We start from the raw sequence: 17,322 nt of genomic DNA on the forward strand, positions 1-17,322 counted from the left end.
TCATTGAGGTGGATCATTTCTTTCCTGAATCTGTGCTGAGATTTTGTTTTCATATAACATCTCTGATGCTTTCCAGGTTATATTCAATTAGAGAAGATTATCTTAATGTTTCGAATGTAGATTTATACTATATCAATAATAGCCAAGTGTATGTTGGCTTGTTTCTTTTTTTAAAATTCACTTTTGATACTGTGAAAAAATCTTTCGTTCAGAAAGATTAAAAACAATACAGTTTTGACAAAAATAAAGTGTGGTGTTTGCTTTCTAAGTTTATCTATTTGGTTTGCTTTATATGATGTACCGTTTGTACGAGCTGCCTCTCCCGAACCCCAGACTGAATCGCTTTCAAGTATTTGGACGCAGCGTCTCGATGAAGTTTGACCCTTCCAGCATCCCGTACAGTATCAGAGCTTCCTGTGTGGTGTAAACATGCGGATTAGGTTTATTTATTGAATTGTGTATCGAGTATTTGGTCAACAACTCTGTGGTTTAAGTACAAAGAGAACGATATTGTATTCAGAAATAAAATGGAGACCGAAAATCGACCAAGAAAGGTAAGTTAAGCGCATATTAGCGTTCACAGTATGAAGAGGTTACACTAGCTAATGCTAGCTAAAGTTAGCTAGCTAGTCCAACATTAGCGTCTTTAACGTGGCTTAATGTTATCCACCACGCAGTTTATAGCTTTGAAACAGACCAAGAAATAACGTTAAACTAATGTGTTATAATAATAATATATAATTTTTAATTAGACTTTCATATGAATGTGCTAAAGGTCCACGAGTAGCTAGCTATTAAGCAGTGCCCTATCAAACACGGTTAATACGTAGTGGTGACGTTTATACCGTTACTGGCACAAAACGTAGAAGTGCATTTATGTAATAGGTATATATAAGAGTACTTGGATTAGTTTTTAGTTCAGTAATAACGGTCTTAAGTTGAAGGCATATCACATGAAAAAAGCACCATTCCCTGTAACTGTGCTTATACATTATCAGTGTGGACGTAATGATTTTATTGATTATCAAAATTGTAAGACTTAACGTTAAAGAAGTCTGTGACGCCACACCACTTCACCTTTTTACCATTAGACTATTCACATAGTTAGCCCTTTTAATATAAGACTTTTATTAAAACGTTAGCGACGTATCCTTTGCAAAAGTCTTGACAAAAGTAAACCTAACAAGACTGCTAACTAAAGTCAAGATGTCCTAAAGGGTGTAGTACAGTCCCTTCAGCTAATTTATGTAGAAGTGTATGGGAAACAAATTTATATGATGTCAAGTTTATATAAGCCATTGCATCTGATATATCCGTTACAACTATGTATCCATGTGGTGCATGCCAGCAAATGACTGGTATAAACTTCTGAAAGTTGCCACTGCATCAAAATCTCATTTTTCTTTTACCAGCCGCTTTTTTTGCATGGTATATTGTAGCAGGGTGTCTACAGGTCCTCAGTGTCTTAAATTCAATGTTAGAAGGTCATTAAATAGTTTTACAGTTGAAGTTGTGAACTACTGCTACTGCAAACTTATCTATTTTCATATATCTCATTTTGTTGATAATGTTACAAGTCTTTTAAAAACTATAATACTGTCACTTTATGCTTGCACTTACCTGTTGGCAAAATGTAGACTGACCTAACTTACTCTAATAACCTTATTTCTACATCACACTTGCCCCTGCACAAAACCACATATACAGTATACTACTTGGCTGCTATGTTTACCTGCGACGCTTAATTATATTAAACATGATTTGTCAAAAAAAATCTGTCCTAAATTTGGTTAAAAGGTGTTTTGAACTGGTCTTAAGAAGAATTAAATTTAACTGCCAGATACCTGTAGACACCCAGTGTAGGGTTAAGTATTCTTGGATGCACTTCACCTCACTGTAGAGGGCAAATACAAGAGATAATACTTCTGATAATGGTGATGTTTTTACACAGAGATCTTATGGGGAGGGTGAAAAGTCTGGCTCTGAAGGCTCGGAGGATGACGATTATGTGCCCTATGTTCCTGTCAAAATAAGAAAACAACAAATGGTAAGTTATTGTGCACTGTCCTGTTTAACACTTTGGATATTAGTAAGGATGCACCAATCTGATCCACCAGCTCCGCACAGAGGGAGCGAAGGCCTTACTAAGCAGATCAGGGATGTTAGCCAGATGTGGCTGTTCCACATTGAGCACAGCTTCTTTGTCAGTGTTATTATTAAATTCTATGTTTTATTAAATTTTTTGCCACAAAAAGCTGCCGACTCAGTTTTCAGCATCAAAGCGGTCCCTTACCTTATGTTACCTTGCATAAATTTAATAGCCAATGAGTTCTTCACAGTGAGCTATATGGAATTAGAGTTTATCTAGTATCTGTAATGGCAGATACCCCCAGTTGAGGTGTCAGAATTAGTATCAGAAGTGAGAAAGTGTGATTGGTGCATCCCTAATTAGGAGTGCATGGTTAGTTTAACATAGATTTCTCATGAGGAACATAACATCATTGTAAAAGTTGTACTATATTTTGATTTTACAAACATGTATAGATGTCACTTCCAGTTAGGGCTGGGTGATGTCTCAATATTCTATTGATATTGTGATATGAGACTAGATACCTTCATAGATTTTGGACATAATATCGCAAGTGTTGTCTTTTTTGGTTTTAAAGGCTGTAGTAGAGTGATGTAATTTTCTGAACTCACCAAACTCCTCTAATTGTTCTATTATTTGCCTTTACCTACTTAGTCATTATATCCACATTACTGATGATTATTTATCAAAAATCTCATTGTGTAAATATTTTGTTAAAGCACCAATACTCAACCCAACAATATCAGAATCAAAACGGGAGTCCAGCTCTACCCCAACAATGTTACTGGCCTTGTGAATCAGTTTATTGAGTCTGCTGGCATCTGTAACCCTCAACCTGCTGCCCCAGCACACAACGCCAAACAGGATAGCACTGGCCACCACAGACTCATAAAACATCCTCAGCATTGTCTAGCAGATGTTGAAGGATCTCAGCCTCCTCAGAAAATGGAGGCGGCTGTGGCCCCTCTTGTAGAGGGCTATATCGTTGTAATTTTTATATCAAGGTATTTGGTAAAAAAAAATATCATGATTTGATTTTCTCCATATCACCCAGCCCTACATCCAGTTACCACATTTTCATAATGCATTTTTCTTTAACACGTGTCCCTCACAGCTACAGAAGATGTTACGTCTGCGAGGAAAGGCAGTGGACGAGGAGCAGAAGGACAGTGGAGAGGAGCAGAGGGATGAAGATGAGGGTCTTGGTCCACGCTCCAACGTCAGTCTCCTTGACCAGCATCAGCACCTCAAGGAAAAAGCAGAAGGTAGCTGGTTCAAACATGATCCTATCTGGATTATGATTGTTATATTACACTGCTCTTGAAACATGACCATACTAGTTCTGTAATATCTCACCCGCTCTGTGTTTTTGTATCGACAGCTCGTAAGGAGTCAGCCAAGGAGAAGCAGCTGAAAGAGGAAGAGAAGATTCTTGAGAGCGTTGCAGAGGGCAGAGGTAAAATTAGACTTAGCCTTTATTGTCCCAGGGGGGAGATTCTTTTTTCCCAGCCCTGTACATTGTCAGACAACAGCAACATGGACAACATCATATATACTTTACAACAGCTCACCTAAACCATAGACCTAAAGATGTTAAAACAGTTTGTGCAAAATGTTCTAAACTTGAAAACTAATTTTGGGGCCTCTTATCTCTCTATCAGCTCTGATGTCTGTGAAGGAAATGGCCAAAGGTATCATATATGACGATCCCATAAAAACAAGGTAAGTTGTTGATCAGTGAATTATAAAAAGCAACATTGTTTGTTGAGGGTTTTTTTTAACCTTTTCATTTATCCCGGATGTTCTCTTTAGCTGGAAGGCACCACGCTACATCCTGAATATGCCAGATACCCGACATGAGCGCGTCAGGAAGAAGTTTCACATCCTGGTCGATGGAGACGGCATCCCTCCTCCAATCAAAAGCTTCAGGGAGATGAAGTTTCCACCAGGTTACAACACACTCCCTCTCCCACACATGAAAAACACATTGTCTTTCTGCGCGAGGCCTTTAGTGGTCCCACGTGATTAACAGCTGGCAACAAATCGGTCTGTTGTTTTTGCAGCAATTTTAAAAGGCTTGAAGAAGAAGGGCATTGTGCATCCCACACCTATTCAAATTCAAGGAATTCCCACAGTGTAAGTGTAGTAAATGGAAATACTCCATGCAAACAGACTGTGAAATATGTAACGTGTGATGAGTATGTGTGAACTTCTCATGAATTGACGGTGTTTGTCTGTAGTCTGTCAGGTCGTGACATGATCGGCATCGCCTTCACTGGTTCTGGAAAGACTCTGGTCTTCACTCTGCCCATCATCATGTTCTCCCTGGAGCAGGAGAAAAGGTTGCCTTTCTTCAAGAGAGAGGGACCGTATGGACTCATCATCTGTCCTTCAGTAAGACTCATGAGACAAACCCACTGAATCAATGACACAGCTTGAAATGCAGCATAAAGCCTGATTGGTGGTTACTTAAAATTACAGCATTTCTTACTGCTTTGCACTTCAGACAGATGGTACTTACTGTGAGCAACCTTGGGTTTTTTTCCTGCAACTAAGCATATCTGATTTTAATACCTTTTCCCTTCACTCCAGCGAGAGTTGGCGAGGCAGACTCACGGCATCATTGAATACTACTGCAAGCTGCTCGAGGAGGAAGGAGCTCCTCAGCTGCGCTCTGCCCTCTGCATCGGAGGAATGTCTGTCAAGGAGCAGATGGAGGTAGTAAAACAGTAAGTAAGAGTGAGGATTTGTCTAAAAGGAATCTGTTTCTGTCTTGTATCCAGATTTTCAATTTGAACTTGTGTCAAGCAAAAAAAATGCACGATTCAGCTGTTAAATCATTCAGAAAGCAACAAAACAGGCAAAACTTTCAGACATACAGTAAATGCAGAAAATACAGTACAAACATTTAACATGCATACTGCATATTAAAATCACAGTACTTTCTCCAACTGAATCTGAATTTCCTCTTGCTCACAGCGGTGTGCACATGATGGTCGCCACACCTGGCAGACTGATGGACTTGCTGCAGAAGAAGATGGTGAGTCTGGACATCTGCCGCTACTTGGCTCTGGATGAGGCTGATAGGATGATTGACATGGGCTTTGAGGAAGACATCAGAACCATCTTCTCCTACTTCAAGGTGAGGTCCTCCTCTGCAGCAGTGCCCACCAAATGACAGCAACCCAGAGAAACAGAATAAGAGTAGCGAAAATCAAATCAACATAGCGGAAAGTCAGAGTGGCAACCATTTTTATGTGTGCTGATGCCATTGTCATTATTGTAGCAGGTTAACTTTCTCATAAACAAACCGACTTGCGGCAAGTCACTGAGGTAACGTTTTGCAGTAACGACCAACTGAGCAGTGGAGTTGCAATAACAAAGCACGAGGAGGCATAGTTGTCTTTTGTGCAGTCTCACATCTCTGCCTTACTTCTAGACAAGAACGGAGGATTACTTTTGTTTTACTTCACTACCTAGTACGTATATAAGAAATAACAAAATAAACTCGCCAAAGGAAATACAATATTCTTACACTTGTTGTCCTGAATAAACAGAATCCTCCGTCACAAAAGTAAGACTAACATTAGCTTAATAGCCTTGTTAACTCATTGTGAAACACACTTCATCAAACTTGACTCATCAAAGCCATCTTGGTTAACGTTAGGGTGCGTTCATAAATCCAATCCGACACTTCACTTAAATGAGAGCGCTGTTGCTCGAAGAAACAGAATTCTGTTTCTACATTAATTGACGAACGGTTAAGTTAATCACACATTCACTGCTCAGCGCTTTGCTGCTCTGTCCCCAGACATAGAGTACCCAGAGTACACTGTGCTGCTCCCAGCATGTGGTGTCCTGAATAACCGAACGGTACATTCCAACAGCACTCCAAATTCACCAACAGTCCAGTTTGTGCCAGAATGAGCTCCGGTACTCGGAGTGAATATTTCCGAATGCACCCCAAGTCTTTCCACAAATAAACCTTTGATTCATTAGATATGAAAATATGCTGGCTCTACACGCTGTTTATCCCCACTGTCTCTGTCTGCTGAGCAGCAGCTCTCAGTTGTTCTTCGGAGGCAGCTCAAGTGTATCAGGTTTCAACAAACTTGCAATTAACGGCAACAAAAGAAAAAGGGACTGTCAGTCATCTTTTAAAAGTAACAGCTTGCTTATTTGAAGGCATAACCAAATAACTGGTTACTTAAATTGCAAACTAACGCGTTACATTACTCATTAAAACAAAAAGTAATCTGAAGACTTTTTGACACATTACCTCCAAAAGTTCTAACTTAAAATACATCTACTCACTGTGCAAATATGTCACTACTTTTGATCACTTAAAATTCAAAGTTCTAGTGTCTGTTACACACTTTAAGACTCCACTTACATGTTTTGTCACCCTGACAACTAACACAAATTGCCATTTCCCGTTGAGTTAGTCACATGACCACAGCAAACACTTCAGTGTCCTTTATATCCATTCTGTTTCTATGCAGCAACCATATAATCAATTTATTTTGTCCCCTCCATTTTTCTATTTCCTGGTTGTTAAATCTCTACTTGGACAAATTCACCGCTCGCTGGCATATCATTGGTCTTTTCCTCTGATTTTCACACTGAAAAGTTACATTGGTATTTCTGGAAATTTTGCCACATTTGTACAACTTGTCTGTAAAATCTGCTACTCAGTACATTTAGGGCAAAAATAGGCCTTGCAATCGCAGTCACAGAGTAATCCTTCATTTTCTATCTGTAACACTAGATGAAATTGTTTTTCCCACAGTCCTGATGCTTTCAGAGGCAACAAATTGTGTCATCACCCAAGCACTCCCCACAGTTGGCTGATTAGTCTGTCTTCCAGCTGCTGGGCTCAATCAGTTAAAACTTTTGTTTGTTTGTTTTTTTCAGACTCAAATCTTGTCATGAAAACTGGCCCTAGGAGATGTAGCCTGGCTTTTTGAGAGCTCAAGACAAAAAAGGTCCTATAATTTGTTATTTCTTCACGTAGGGACAAAGGCAAACCCTGCTTTTCAGCGCCACTATGCCCAAGAAGATCCAGAACTTTGCCAAGAGTGCACTGGTCAAACCCATCACAATTAATGTGGGCAGGGCTGGAGCTGCCAGCTTGGATGTCATCCAGGTATGTTCATTTGTCTCTGTAAGAGGTTTTCTGTCTTAGTCGGGGGGATTCATTGCATTCATTCATCACTCCAGAAAAATTGTGTGAGCTAAAGAACAAATACTTTGTGTGTGCAGGAAGTGGAATACGTCAAAGAGGAGGCCAAGATGGTGTACCTGCTCGAATGTCTCCAGAAAACACCACCTCCTGTCAGTACTTCTACACGTCATGACATTCACATACCAAAACTCGAATATGTCAGATGGTAGAAAATATTGTCTGTTCATATCAATAGGTGCTGATATTTGCTGAGAAGAAGGCTGATGTAGATGCCATCCATGAGTATCTGCTGCTAAAAGGAGTTGAGGCAGTGGCCATCCATGGAGGAAAAGGTATGTAGGGCTCTATTCTAATCTTTGAAATATATTTGCAATCAGTACGTAGTGATAGTGATGCAGAGAGTTGCAGTATTCGGAGATAAGTCCAGCCCAGCATCAAGTTTCAGATCATCTGCACACAGCCTTACTCTTCAACTTTCTTGTAGTAGCACATCATTACCACCAGATGCCATCCTGCTTGCACATGTCACCATTTCTGCTTCCTAGTTTGTTCAACATTTCAAAGGCATAGAAAGCGCTGCAGACACGTCCCTTACAGTTTCCATTTGTCATTGTGTTGCAGAATGTGGTTTGTGTAATATTTGTTGATTGTGTTTCAGATCAGGAAGAAAGAACAAAAGCTATAGAGGCATTTAAAGAAGGAAAGAAAGATGTCTTGGTTGCCACAGACGTTGCCTCCAAGGGTTTGGATTTCCCAGCCATACAGCATGTAGTGAATTATGACATGCCTGAGGAGATAGAAAACTATGGTAAGAGGAGATATATGGCCTGGTCTTCTTAAAATCAGTACATTATGTAATCATCGGCTCTCCTTAAATTACTCAAGCTGATTTGCTGAAATTGTCTCGCTTCAGTCCACAGAATTGGAAGAACTGGACGATCAGGCAAGACCGGTATCGCCACTACATTCATCAATAAAGGCTGCGGTAAGGGGGAAAAAATTATTAGGGGGAAAGTTATTCTTTCATATGGGTATTGATTTCAGAATATTTGTAATGCATTATAGTAAATTTATTCAGCTTAATTCAGTGATAAATGACAAGTTGAAAGTAGGAAACAAGTGTTCCCTACTGTGGGTCTGTATACATTTCTCTATATATATACATATACATATACAATAGGGCTGCTACAAAGTCCCTTTTTACACCACCTTTGCATTTTTACAGAGAACCAAACAACGGTAGCATCATGCCAGCCCAGTGTGTGGTTTTAGACTGCATCCCAGCATCCCAAAAGCAAAATAGGCGGGCATGATGTACAGCACAACAGCGTCAGCCTCTACTGTGACACATGCGCATCAGCGCTTAATAAACAATAACAATAGCATTAACATGGCAATACCAATCATTTGCCATCCCTGTTATTTGGCGGCTAATCTCATTATCTGCTCTGACAGTAAGAAGCTTCCAGACCTCATTGTTTTCACAATTTGCAGACATTTTCGGCTGCTGCTCTTCTTCTTTGAGTTAGCTGCTAACTGCTAGCAGCTGCTTTGAAAATCCCTGGTGATGGGTCACACACATAAAGGGGGATTTATGCCTGTGCAGCAGATCCTACGCTGTTGTGAGCATTTATACTTGTGCGGTGGTGTGTCTGTGTCACTCTGCAGTTACACCTCCAAAACACTAGTCAGCAGCAGAGGTTTCTGTGAAGTGCTGTAAATTTAGTTGATTCAAAACACACATTAAACATGGCTTAACAGAGACAGAGTCAAATACAAGAACACAAATCAGCTTCACTATAACTCGCAGTATTCACAAACACTTGTCTTTATCTGGACACATTTTCCCCACAAACACAACATGCTAATGTTTTTAGCAGGAGCCTATGGCATTTTACATGGTATGAATTAGCCTAGCAGCTAGCGGACTTTTCTCTACTCATTTGAGGGACAACAGCAACATTAAACAAAAGTAACGTTACAAATTCGGCTCCATTAAAACTCACAAGGTTCACTGATAAAACAACTGTCTTATACTAAGCATGTTTTCCAAACAAATATAACATGCTAACGTTATTAGCGCAAGCCTATGGCATTTTACATTGTATAAATTAGCCAGTGACAAGCGTCGATTTCCTCTGCTCAGATTAAATCCCGAACTATAAATCCCCGAAGGATAAATCACACACAAGACCTAAAATGCTATTTTTCTGGAGGCTTTATTATCTTCCCAGTTTATTGTTTCTTATCTGTGAAATAAAGCAAATACAGCTTTTACTTCTTCTGCTGCTGGTTTGAAGGCGAGACAATTCTGAACTGCCATTCTGTGACTGTATCTTCTATAAATAACAGTGAGGCATAACAACACTGTGAAATTCCCATCTTGAACAGTCAGTGTAATAGGGGCATATGACTGTTGATCTTGAAGAAGGCCTGAGGGCAGAAACGTCATCTGAATATAAGAGAAATACATACGGACCCAGAGTGTGCAACACTTGTTTCCTACTCTCAAGTCTACTACCAGTGACCAGCTCCTCACTGTAACTCTTGGTGTGTGTTACTTTTCTATATTAAACAACAAAAAGTTAATATTAAGTGTGTGTCTTTCCCTATAGATGAGTCTGTGTTGATGGACCTGAAAGCCCTGCTAGTTGAAGCCAAGCAGAAGGTTCCTCCAGTCCTCCAGGTGCTCCAAACAGGAGACGAGACCATGCTGGACATCGGAGGTGAGTCATTGTCATGCTCTGTCATGCTCTTTATCTATGGGTTACTCTGTAATCACTTTGTGTTTTCTTTAAAATGTTCCTCTAACCTAATCATCTCATCTCAAATTCACAGAAGTGTTGAGTGTTTGCAAACCCTTTGTGACTTACCTGATTTCTTTTTACAGGAGAGAGGGGCTGTACGTTCTGTGGCGGTCTGGGTCATCGTATTACAGACTGTCCCAAGTTGGAGGCCATGCAGACCAAGCAGGTCACCAACATCGGGCGGAAAGACTACCTGGCTCACAGCTCAATGGACTTCTAAGGGGTTTTTTAATAGAAGAATGATTCTCCAAAGCTAAACGGAACTAAGAAACATTTCTGAGGAAATTGTACAGCTGTTTTTCATGTCACTGAACTGAGGAAGTCTTTTTGTATCATCACCTAATATAGTTCTGACACAGGTCTGTCAGATGCAACTTTCATTTTTACCTTTTTGCCTAAAATCTGTCATACTTGTTCAGGATGTGTAGACTTTGTAATATACATTTTTGATACTTCCTATTGTAAATAAAGCCACAATATCTATTCATGATCTTTAATGTTCTTATCTGTATCTGTATCTGTAAAATAGAAAGGTGTGGTATCAGTTTTGTCTGATGAGGAAGTTGCTAAAACGAGCAGAATGCAAAGGGAAGTTTGACTCAAGAAAACAGCAACACACATCTTGTGTGCCCTGTCTTTTGCAACAGTCAGGTTGCAGATCAGAGATATCTTGTCTGGACTTACACAAGTTGACAGGAGAATGAAAGCCACTGGTGACGTAAAGGAAACAAATGCTCTGGTGGCGTAGAAAAACCTAATTATAACCTCTTGGTTTGTTACATGTTGACCACAGAGCATTGAGACCTAGAGTAAAGATTTACAGAGCTCACAAGCATGGATGTTATCTTCAAGGAAGGGAAGCTGTACCTTCAAGGGGTCAAGTTTGGAAAGGTAAGTTTTACAGAAATTCGGTGTACTTGTGAAACAGTGAACATTGTGGTTGTTTTAAGTCTGTGGCAACTGAGCAGCTCGGACAAAAATACATGTTACGGTACTTTGCTTTGATGAACTGCCGAGTTGAGGCAAGCAAAGGCTCAGCTGACAATACAAATATTTCTCAGAAGTTTTATGTCTTGATGTAGAGCATGCCATATATAAACTCATTGCATGCAAAGACATATATTGCTCCAAATATCAAGCCTTAGTAAATAATACAGATACACAAACACTAATGCAAATGTGGAAATTTGTCAAATTGTTTTTAGTATTTCCTGAAAGTCTAAATTTCCCTCCACTCAAGATGGCATAGATTTAACGTAGTCTTGTGAAACTGCATCATCCTTTTTGCCCTTAAAGAAGATCTTTTCAAATGTCCCTGCACGGCGTTCAGTGGGTTTGGCAACTCTGAAGTCATGCAAGTCGGCAATCTTTTCACTTTCCTGGACTTAAAATATAGTAATTCTTTTGTTCGGGTCAATGTGGAGATAACTCTGTTTGGCTAAATCTGGAATAAGTCACAAATCGCCATGTGTTCATATTTCCACAGTCGCTTTTAACTTCAGGAAATGCATTGTTCCTTCCTCCACTCGTGTTGGTGTCTCATCGGGTAATCTCAATATAACTTGCTGTAAATACGGATTGATATTAATGGTGAAAATCTGGTATTTGTTCACCCGTATTAGATACGAATTTATAATAACTGAGGCTGGTTCCATTTGCAAGGCTTGTATTTTGCATTTCAGTCGTTTGGTTGTATCTGCTCCTATTATTGGTAGTATGTGAAACTGCGAATTGAGTGCTAAATTTCCTTTGAATGTGTGATACTGATTCACAGATATCTTAAAATACTGGTCCTCAGATGACGTGGAGTGCTATATCGTAGGCATCTGGACTTGCTGTTGACACAAGCAAGCCCAGTTGCCTACGATATAGCACTTACAATTACCATGACCTGGATGACTGAGAATCTTCACAGACAAGACGACATCCTATTTTGGATCAATATGATGTGGTTTGTGAAAATCCCTTCACTGTGGTTCGCACTGCCCTCTCACAAACTGTAAATTAAGCTACAGGTGGGCAAAGGCTAGTCTTTCTTAGGGCCACGTTTTGCAAAATTCAAGCAGTATGACTAATGCACAAAGTAACATATTTACTTGATTTTCGTAAAAAGCAAAATAAATAAATAACAATCTGATAATTAAACTTTGCACAGGGGTCATTTCAAAGATGAAACAATGCTTAATTGAAGGTTTGAAATGAACAGAAAAAAAACAACAACATCACAAAACAATAAATATAAGTTAAGTTAGTGATAATAGAATGAATAATTTAAAAAATAGCTACTGAAAGAGAAAATGGTGCTATAAATAAAATCAAGTCAGACAAAATGTGTACTAAATAAAACAGTCAGTACATGCTCAAATTAACAAGCTGTTTAAGGGTCTGGGTGTGAACAAGCTAAATGCAGCATGCAGTCACTGGAGGTCATCTGAAAACAGTGAGACGCATCTTGAAATTCTGTAAACATACAGATGGTATTGTTGTAATGCACTTTGTAAAGAGTAATCAAGAGTTTGTCTGTGGCCTTACTCCTAATAACCCATCTATCTATATCTGTGTTGTCTGAGAGCTGTAGAACACTTTGAGCCATCTAATCACTGAGTTTTGAAACCCAACCATGTCAGCAGGGCTCAGATCATCACAAGAAGCAGAAATGTAGAGCTGTGTGTCATCTGCGTAACAACAGAGACAGACACCGTACTTCCTGATAGTATACCATAATAACAAAAGACCTAAATCACTCATGAACTGTGCCACCCATACACTTCATAAAATAATTGACTTAGCGACCATGACATCACCCACTGGTTTGTGGACCCCCATTTTGTAGCCTTGGGTTTCGCATACACGGCATTTTGGCCGTTGACATCTTGGTTTTCTGGAGCCAGAGGTTACCATTTTAGAGGAAAGGATGGAGGTGTGGAGGAGTGAGGGGTTGATCTGATTCATAGATTGTAGTGGTACCTCATCGACAGCCTGGCACTCAAAGCGGTCCTATCCTTAAATATGTGCAACTTCAAGCCTTAATAATATGTAAACGGTTGATTTATATAAAAATTCACTACCCTTACAGTTGTCATAGGTGTTGCAATTAGCTATAGAGACCAATTTTTTTGTATCTGGTTGTAAACATGTTTATTTTTGCTGTAAAGTTGGACATTGTAACACGCCAGCCTCAAGTGGCAATTTGGGAAACTGCAGTTTTTGGAACTTCCACGCTGACCTCATTTTTCAGCCCTGGAGGTTGCCACTTGGTGCCACCCACGTATTAACCATCACTACTTTTTCCCTCCTTTTATCTCCAACAGAAAACATGGCGGAAAATATGGATGGTGCTTTTGAAGCCCAGCTCCATGGGTGTCGGGCGGTTGGAGATCTCTAGTCTACTTGACAACAATGCTGCTACTGACCAGAGGAAAGTCTCTTGGCCGAAAACGCCTGAAAGAAAAGTTGTGCGTCTGAGTGACTGCCTGAGTGTTGTCCCTGCTCCAAAGCAGTCTTGCCCCTCTGGGTGCACCGCCTTCTATCTAAACACCACTCAATGCACCTACACTCTGGCCTCCACAACAACCCAGGACTGGTTGAGTGCCCTCTGCCTTCTAGCCTTCCAGGTATCACACATCTCTCCTCTTGACTGGTGCAACTTTCTTCTTCTCTTTTTACATCAGGAGTTGTACTTTGGAAAAGGTGGGGATAAACCTTACCAACAATCAGACAGGACAATGAGGAAGTTAATACAGTATCTGTAACTTCTGTCTCTTCACTTCTCTAATTCTTGTGCTTGCACAAGCTATGCCCTTTCTTGCATCTTACCTCTTTGAAGTCATAAAATGGTGATAAGAGGGTGGTGTACACTCCATGTAATGTTTACCATGCCACTGTGTTTACAGAAGGATCCTGGGGAATCAGACAAAGGGGCTTTCGAGAGAGGAAATGACTTGACCATGGCGGACAATGACCTTTACTCATCTTGGAAAACCGGTAATGCTCGTCAGTCTGATGTAGATGTAGATGACAGCTTATCATTCAACGAGCAATCAAAAAAAAATTGTTTAGTTTAAGTTAGTCTTAGCTATTTGTCAGATTGTCTGTTGGTGTTTCTTGCCCTGTCAAACTATACGTATTATCGTGATGCTGCAACGCTCCCACATTAGCAATCAAAACTTTGACTCAGGTTGTAAGAAACTGGAATGATGGTGTAAAATCAAAAATCAAAAGTACGTATTTTTCCTTTCAGCTGTAGTGCTATTTATAAATCTAGATTGTTTTGGTGTGACTTGCCAGGTGTTGGAGATATCAGACGTAGAGATGTCTGCCCTCTCTTAGATACACTGGAACTAGATGGCACTCGGCTTGTGGTGCTCAAAGTGCAAAAAAAACAAAACATTTAAACAACTCAACAGCAACGTCTCTTCCAGAAATCATGACCTGGTTACTCAAGATAACTCAAAGATCTTGTTATGAGCAGTTTCTTGTAGGAACTATTTTTTTTCTCCTAAACACACCTGACAGCTCCTTCTAAGCACTGATTCAGTTGGCAGGTGTAGTTCGGTAGACAGAAAATAGTTCCTACACGAAACTACTCACAACAAGCTCTGTGGATTATCTTGAGTGATCAGGTCATGATTTCTAGAAAGACACATTGCTGCTGAGTTTTTCAAATGCATTTTTTGACACTTTGAGCACCACAAGCCGAGTGCCATCTAGTTCCATTATATTGGAGGGAAGGCAGACATCTCTACAGCCGATATCTCCAACACTCCGCAACTCACACCAAAACAATCTACACTGATTAAAAGCACTACAGGTAAGAGGGAAAATATGTATTTTTGATTTGGGGGTGAACTGTCCCTTTAATAATGTCTTAAGAGTGAATTGGAGAATGTATTAAAATAAAGGAAACAGACCAGATAGAAGCTAGCAGTAGTGAAGTTTAGATGTCACAGAGTCACAAATTCAAGACATCAGCAGAAACCTTGAATATGTGTCAGCAGCAGCTAAAGTCACTAATTTATTCAAACATGAACGGCAGAATGCATTAGCGTCAGCAAGCTCTGGCTTACACACATTTATTTCTTTTTATTTCCTAATGGATTACACTTCCGCTGAAAAATCCCGGCAGCCCAGTCACACTGAGAGATTAGCAGAATGCAAGCAATTTTAAATCAGCCCTTTTCTGTATAAGAATGTATTTAGTGTATATTTATTCCCTATGCTAATGTATTGCTGCGCAGACGTCATGTGAAATATCCACTACTTTCATGTGTAGTTACTGCGTGCTGCACTAACCTCAGTGTACTGTGATGTTTAAAGTGGCTGATGATGTCATGTCTTGTCATGTTTAGACCTGACCCTTCCTCCAAACCAGTACCAAGTGACAGTCCAGAGCACAGAGGCATCCAGGAGGTGCAAGTTGTCCGGGGAGTATCTGGTCTCCACAGAAAAAGATGCTGTGACTCTGCTGGCCATCAATACTGGTCACATATTCTATCGCTGGCCGTACAGGCTCTTACGCAAATATGGACAGGTGGAGGTAAAGTACTTATGAATTCCCCTCATATTGGAAATGATGAAAATATATTCAAAGTGCATCACCATAGTCATGATAGACCTGGCATTTAGCTGGGATCATTTACATATCTTTGAAGAAATAGTTTGACATTTTGGAAACTGTGCTTAATGGCTTTCTTGCCGAGAGTCAGATGAGAAGATGGATACCCCTTCTCAGACGGTGATATCGCTCTTCTCATCTAACGCTCAGCGAGAAAGTATGAGAATATTTTCCATAACGTCAGCATATTCCTTTAAGGTGTGTGTTGCTGCGTGTGATTGCAGGGTGGATTTAGCATTGAAGCCGGCCGGCGCTGCGAGTCAGGAGAGGGAGTGTTCATCTTCCTGTCCAGGCACGGTCCCCAGATCTTCCAGAATATATCAAGGCAGTGCTCTGTGGAGAGGATGTCCCCTTCTCAGCCAACCAGTGTCCACAGGAGATCCTTTTGTGACTCTGATCTCCCAACCACAACCAGCTGGCCCTCTGGTCACCCTGTCTACAGTCCTGCAGATGTTTCTGCAGACACAGAGGATGAGTCTGCCGACCACTACTCTACTATAAATGATACCCCTGTGCAAAATGTAAAGCGGCTATCTCTTGTCCAAACTCATCTCTCTAACAGCAGGGAGGCTGTGGGAGATGAAGATGAGGATGAAGCTGATAGATGTCATTCCCTGGAGGCTGTAAACTGGGATAATGTCATGGAGGACAGCATTTATTGCAACCTAAGGAGAGCCACACCTCCTATAATCAGACCTGATGAGTTCAAACCTGCAGGGTTCTCAGAGTGCATCTATTCAGATTTGAAAATAGTTGATTTTCCCTTAAATCCCCAGCTGCAGCCCCTCTCGTCACCCCTCCCTGAGTTTGTTCCCCATCTTCGTCCCTCCACCCCGCCCAAGTCTGCTCCCAGCACCCCACCCAGGCCCCGATACCAGCGCCAGCCCCCTGCGAATAACTACATCCCGCCAGGGTACAATACACAGGCACAGGCGGTGGATGACATGAAGGAGATGGAGGAGGCCATCAGCTCCTCTACCCATGTTGGCCCCACAGAGGCCCCTGGCAGTTTTAAACACAGGCTGGCAGAAATCATTTCTAAGGACCTGGCAAAGTTCCAGCCACCTCTTCCCTCTGGAGTGGGCAGCCCCACATTTTCTCAGTAGCCTATTAGTTAACAGACAGACTAGGAGGAGCAGTTTTTAACCATGATAGACTGTCATAAAGCATAATTAGTTTCTTTATATCTTTGAAATCCCTTTAGCTGGGAACATTTGGCATCAGATTTTGGCTTGTAGATGTTTGTATATTTATCTGTAACCTGAAAAAAACATCTGGAATGCATTTTATTCTGTGGATTATCTTTGCAAAAACAAGATTTGAGAAGTGTTGTTCTTTACTGCTGGAATTTTAAAGAAGCTACAGTATATGTGCCGCAATATCTTTAATGTGCCTCATAGCCGTGAGCTGATAAACTGAGGGAACACTTGTGGACTGTTTCATTATGGAAATAGCTTTGGGAAAAAAATGTTTCCTTGTTACCTCGGCAGTTACCGTAATATATATGGTAATATTTGAATATGCTCAAAATACCCCCATTAAAAAAAGGCAACCACTGTCTGCTGTCCGGAGTAATCATTAGCAAATGTAATTATAATCATAAATAAACTTAACAAATTGCCATTAT

General features: G+C 40.4%; 2 protein-coding genes across 2 annotated transcripts; both read left to right on the forward strand.

Moving 5' to 3' along the window:
- The first annotated feature begins 371 nt into the window (after positions 1-371).
- LOC125894889 (probable ATP-dependent RNA helicase DDX41) lies at positions 372-10,571 on the forward strand. Its single transcript, XM_049586558.1, has 17 exons — positions 372-554; positions 1,952-2,047; positions 3,204-3,354; positions 3,471-3,545; positions 3,751-3,811; positions 3,902-4,038; positions 4,153-4,225; positions 4,330-4,483; positions 4,682-4,818; positions 5,069-5,231; positions 7,104-7,235; positions 7,352-7,423; positions 7,510-7,606; positions 7,933-8,082; positions 8,188-8,259; positions 9,890-10,000; positions 10,165-10,571. Exons 1-17 carry the CDS (start codon positions 528-530, stop codon positions 10,299-10,301), a joined length of 1,845 nt encoding a protein of 614 aa, XP_049442515.1. The 5' UTR covers positions 372-527; the 3' UTR covers positions 10,302-10,571.
- A 147-nt stretch (positions 10,572-10,718) lies between these two features.
- Positions 10,719-17,322, forward strand: dok3 (docking protein 3). Its single transcript, XM_049585801.1, has 5 exons — positions 10,719-10,972; positions 13,393-13,695; positions 13,975-14,065; positions 15,430-15,617; positions 15,920-17,322. Exons 1-5 carry the CDS (start codon positions 10,916-10,918, stop codon positions 16,799-16,801), a joined length of 1,521 nt encoding a protein of 506 aa, XP_049441758.1. The 5' UTR covers positions 10,719-10,915; the 3' UTR covers positions 16,802-17,322.

This window comes from Epinephelus fuscoguttatus, linkage group LG9 (genome assembly GCF_011397635.1).
Source record: "Epinephelus fuscoguttatus linkage group LG9, E.fuscoguttatus.final_Chr_v1".
NCBI classification, from domain to species: domain Eukaryota; kingdom Metazoa; phylum Chordata; class Actinopteri; order Perciformes; family Serranidae; genus Epinephelus; species Epinephelus fuscoguttatus.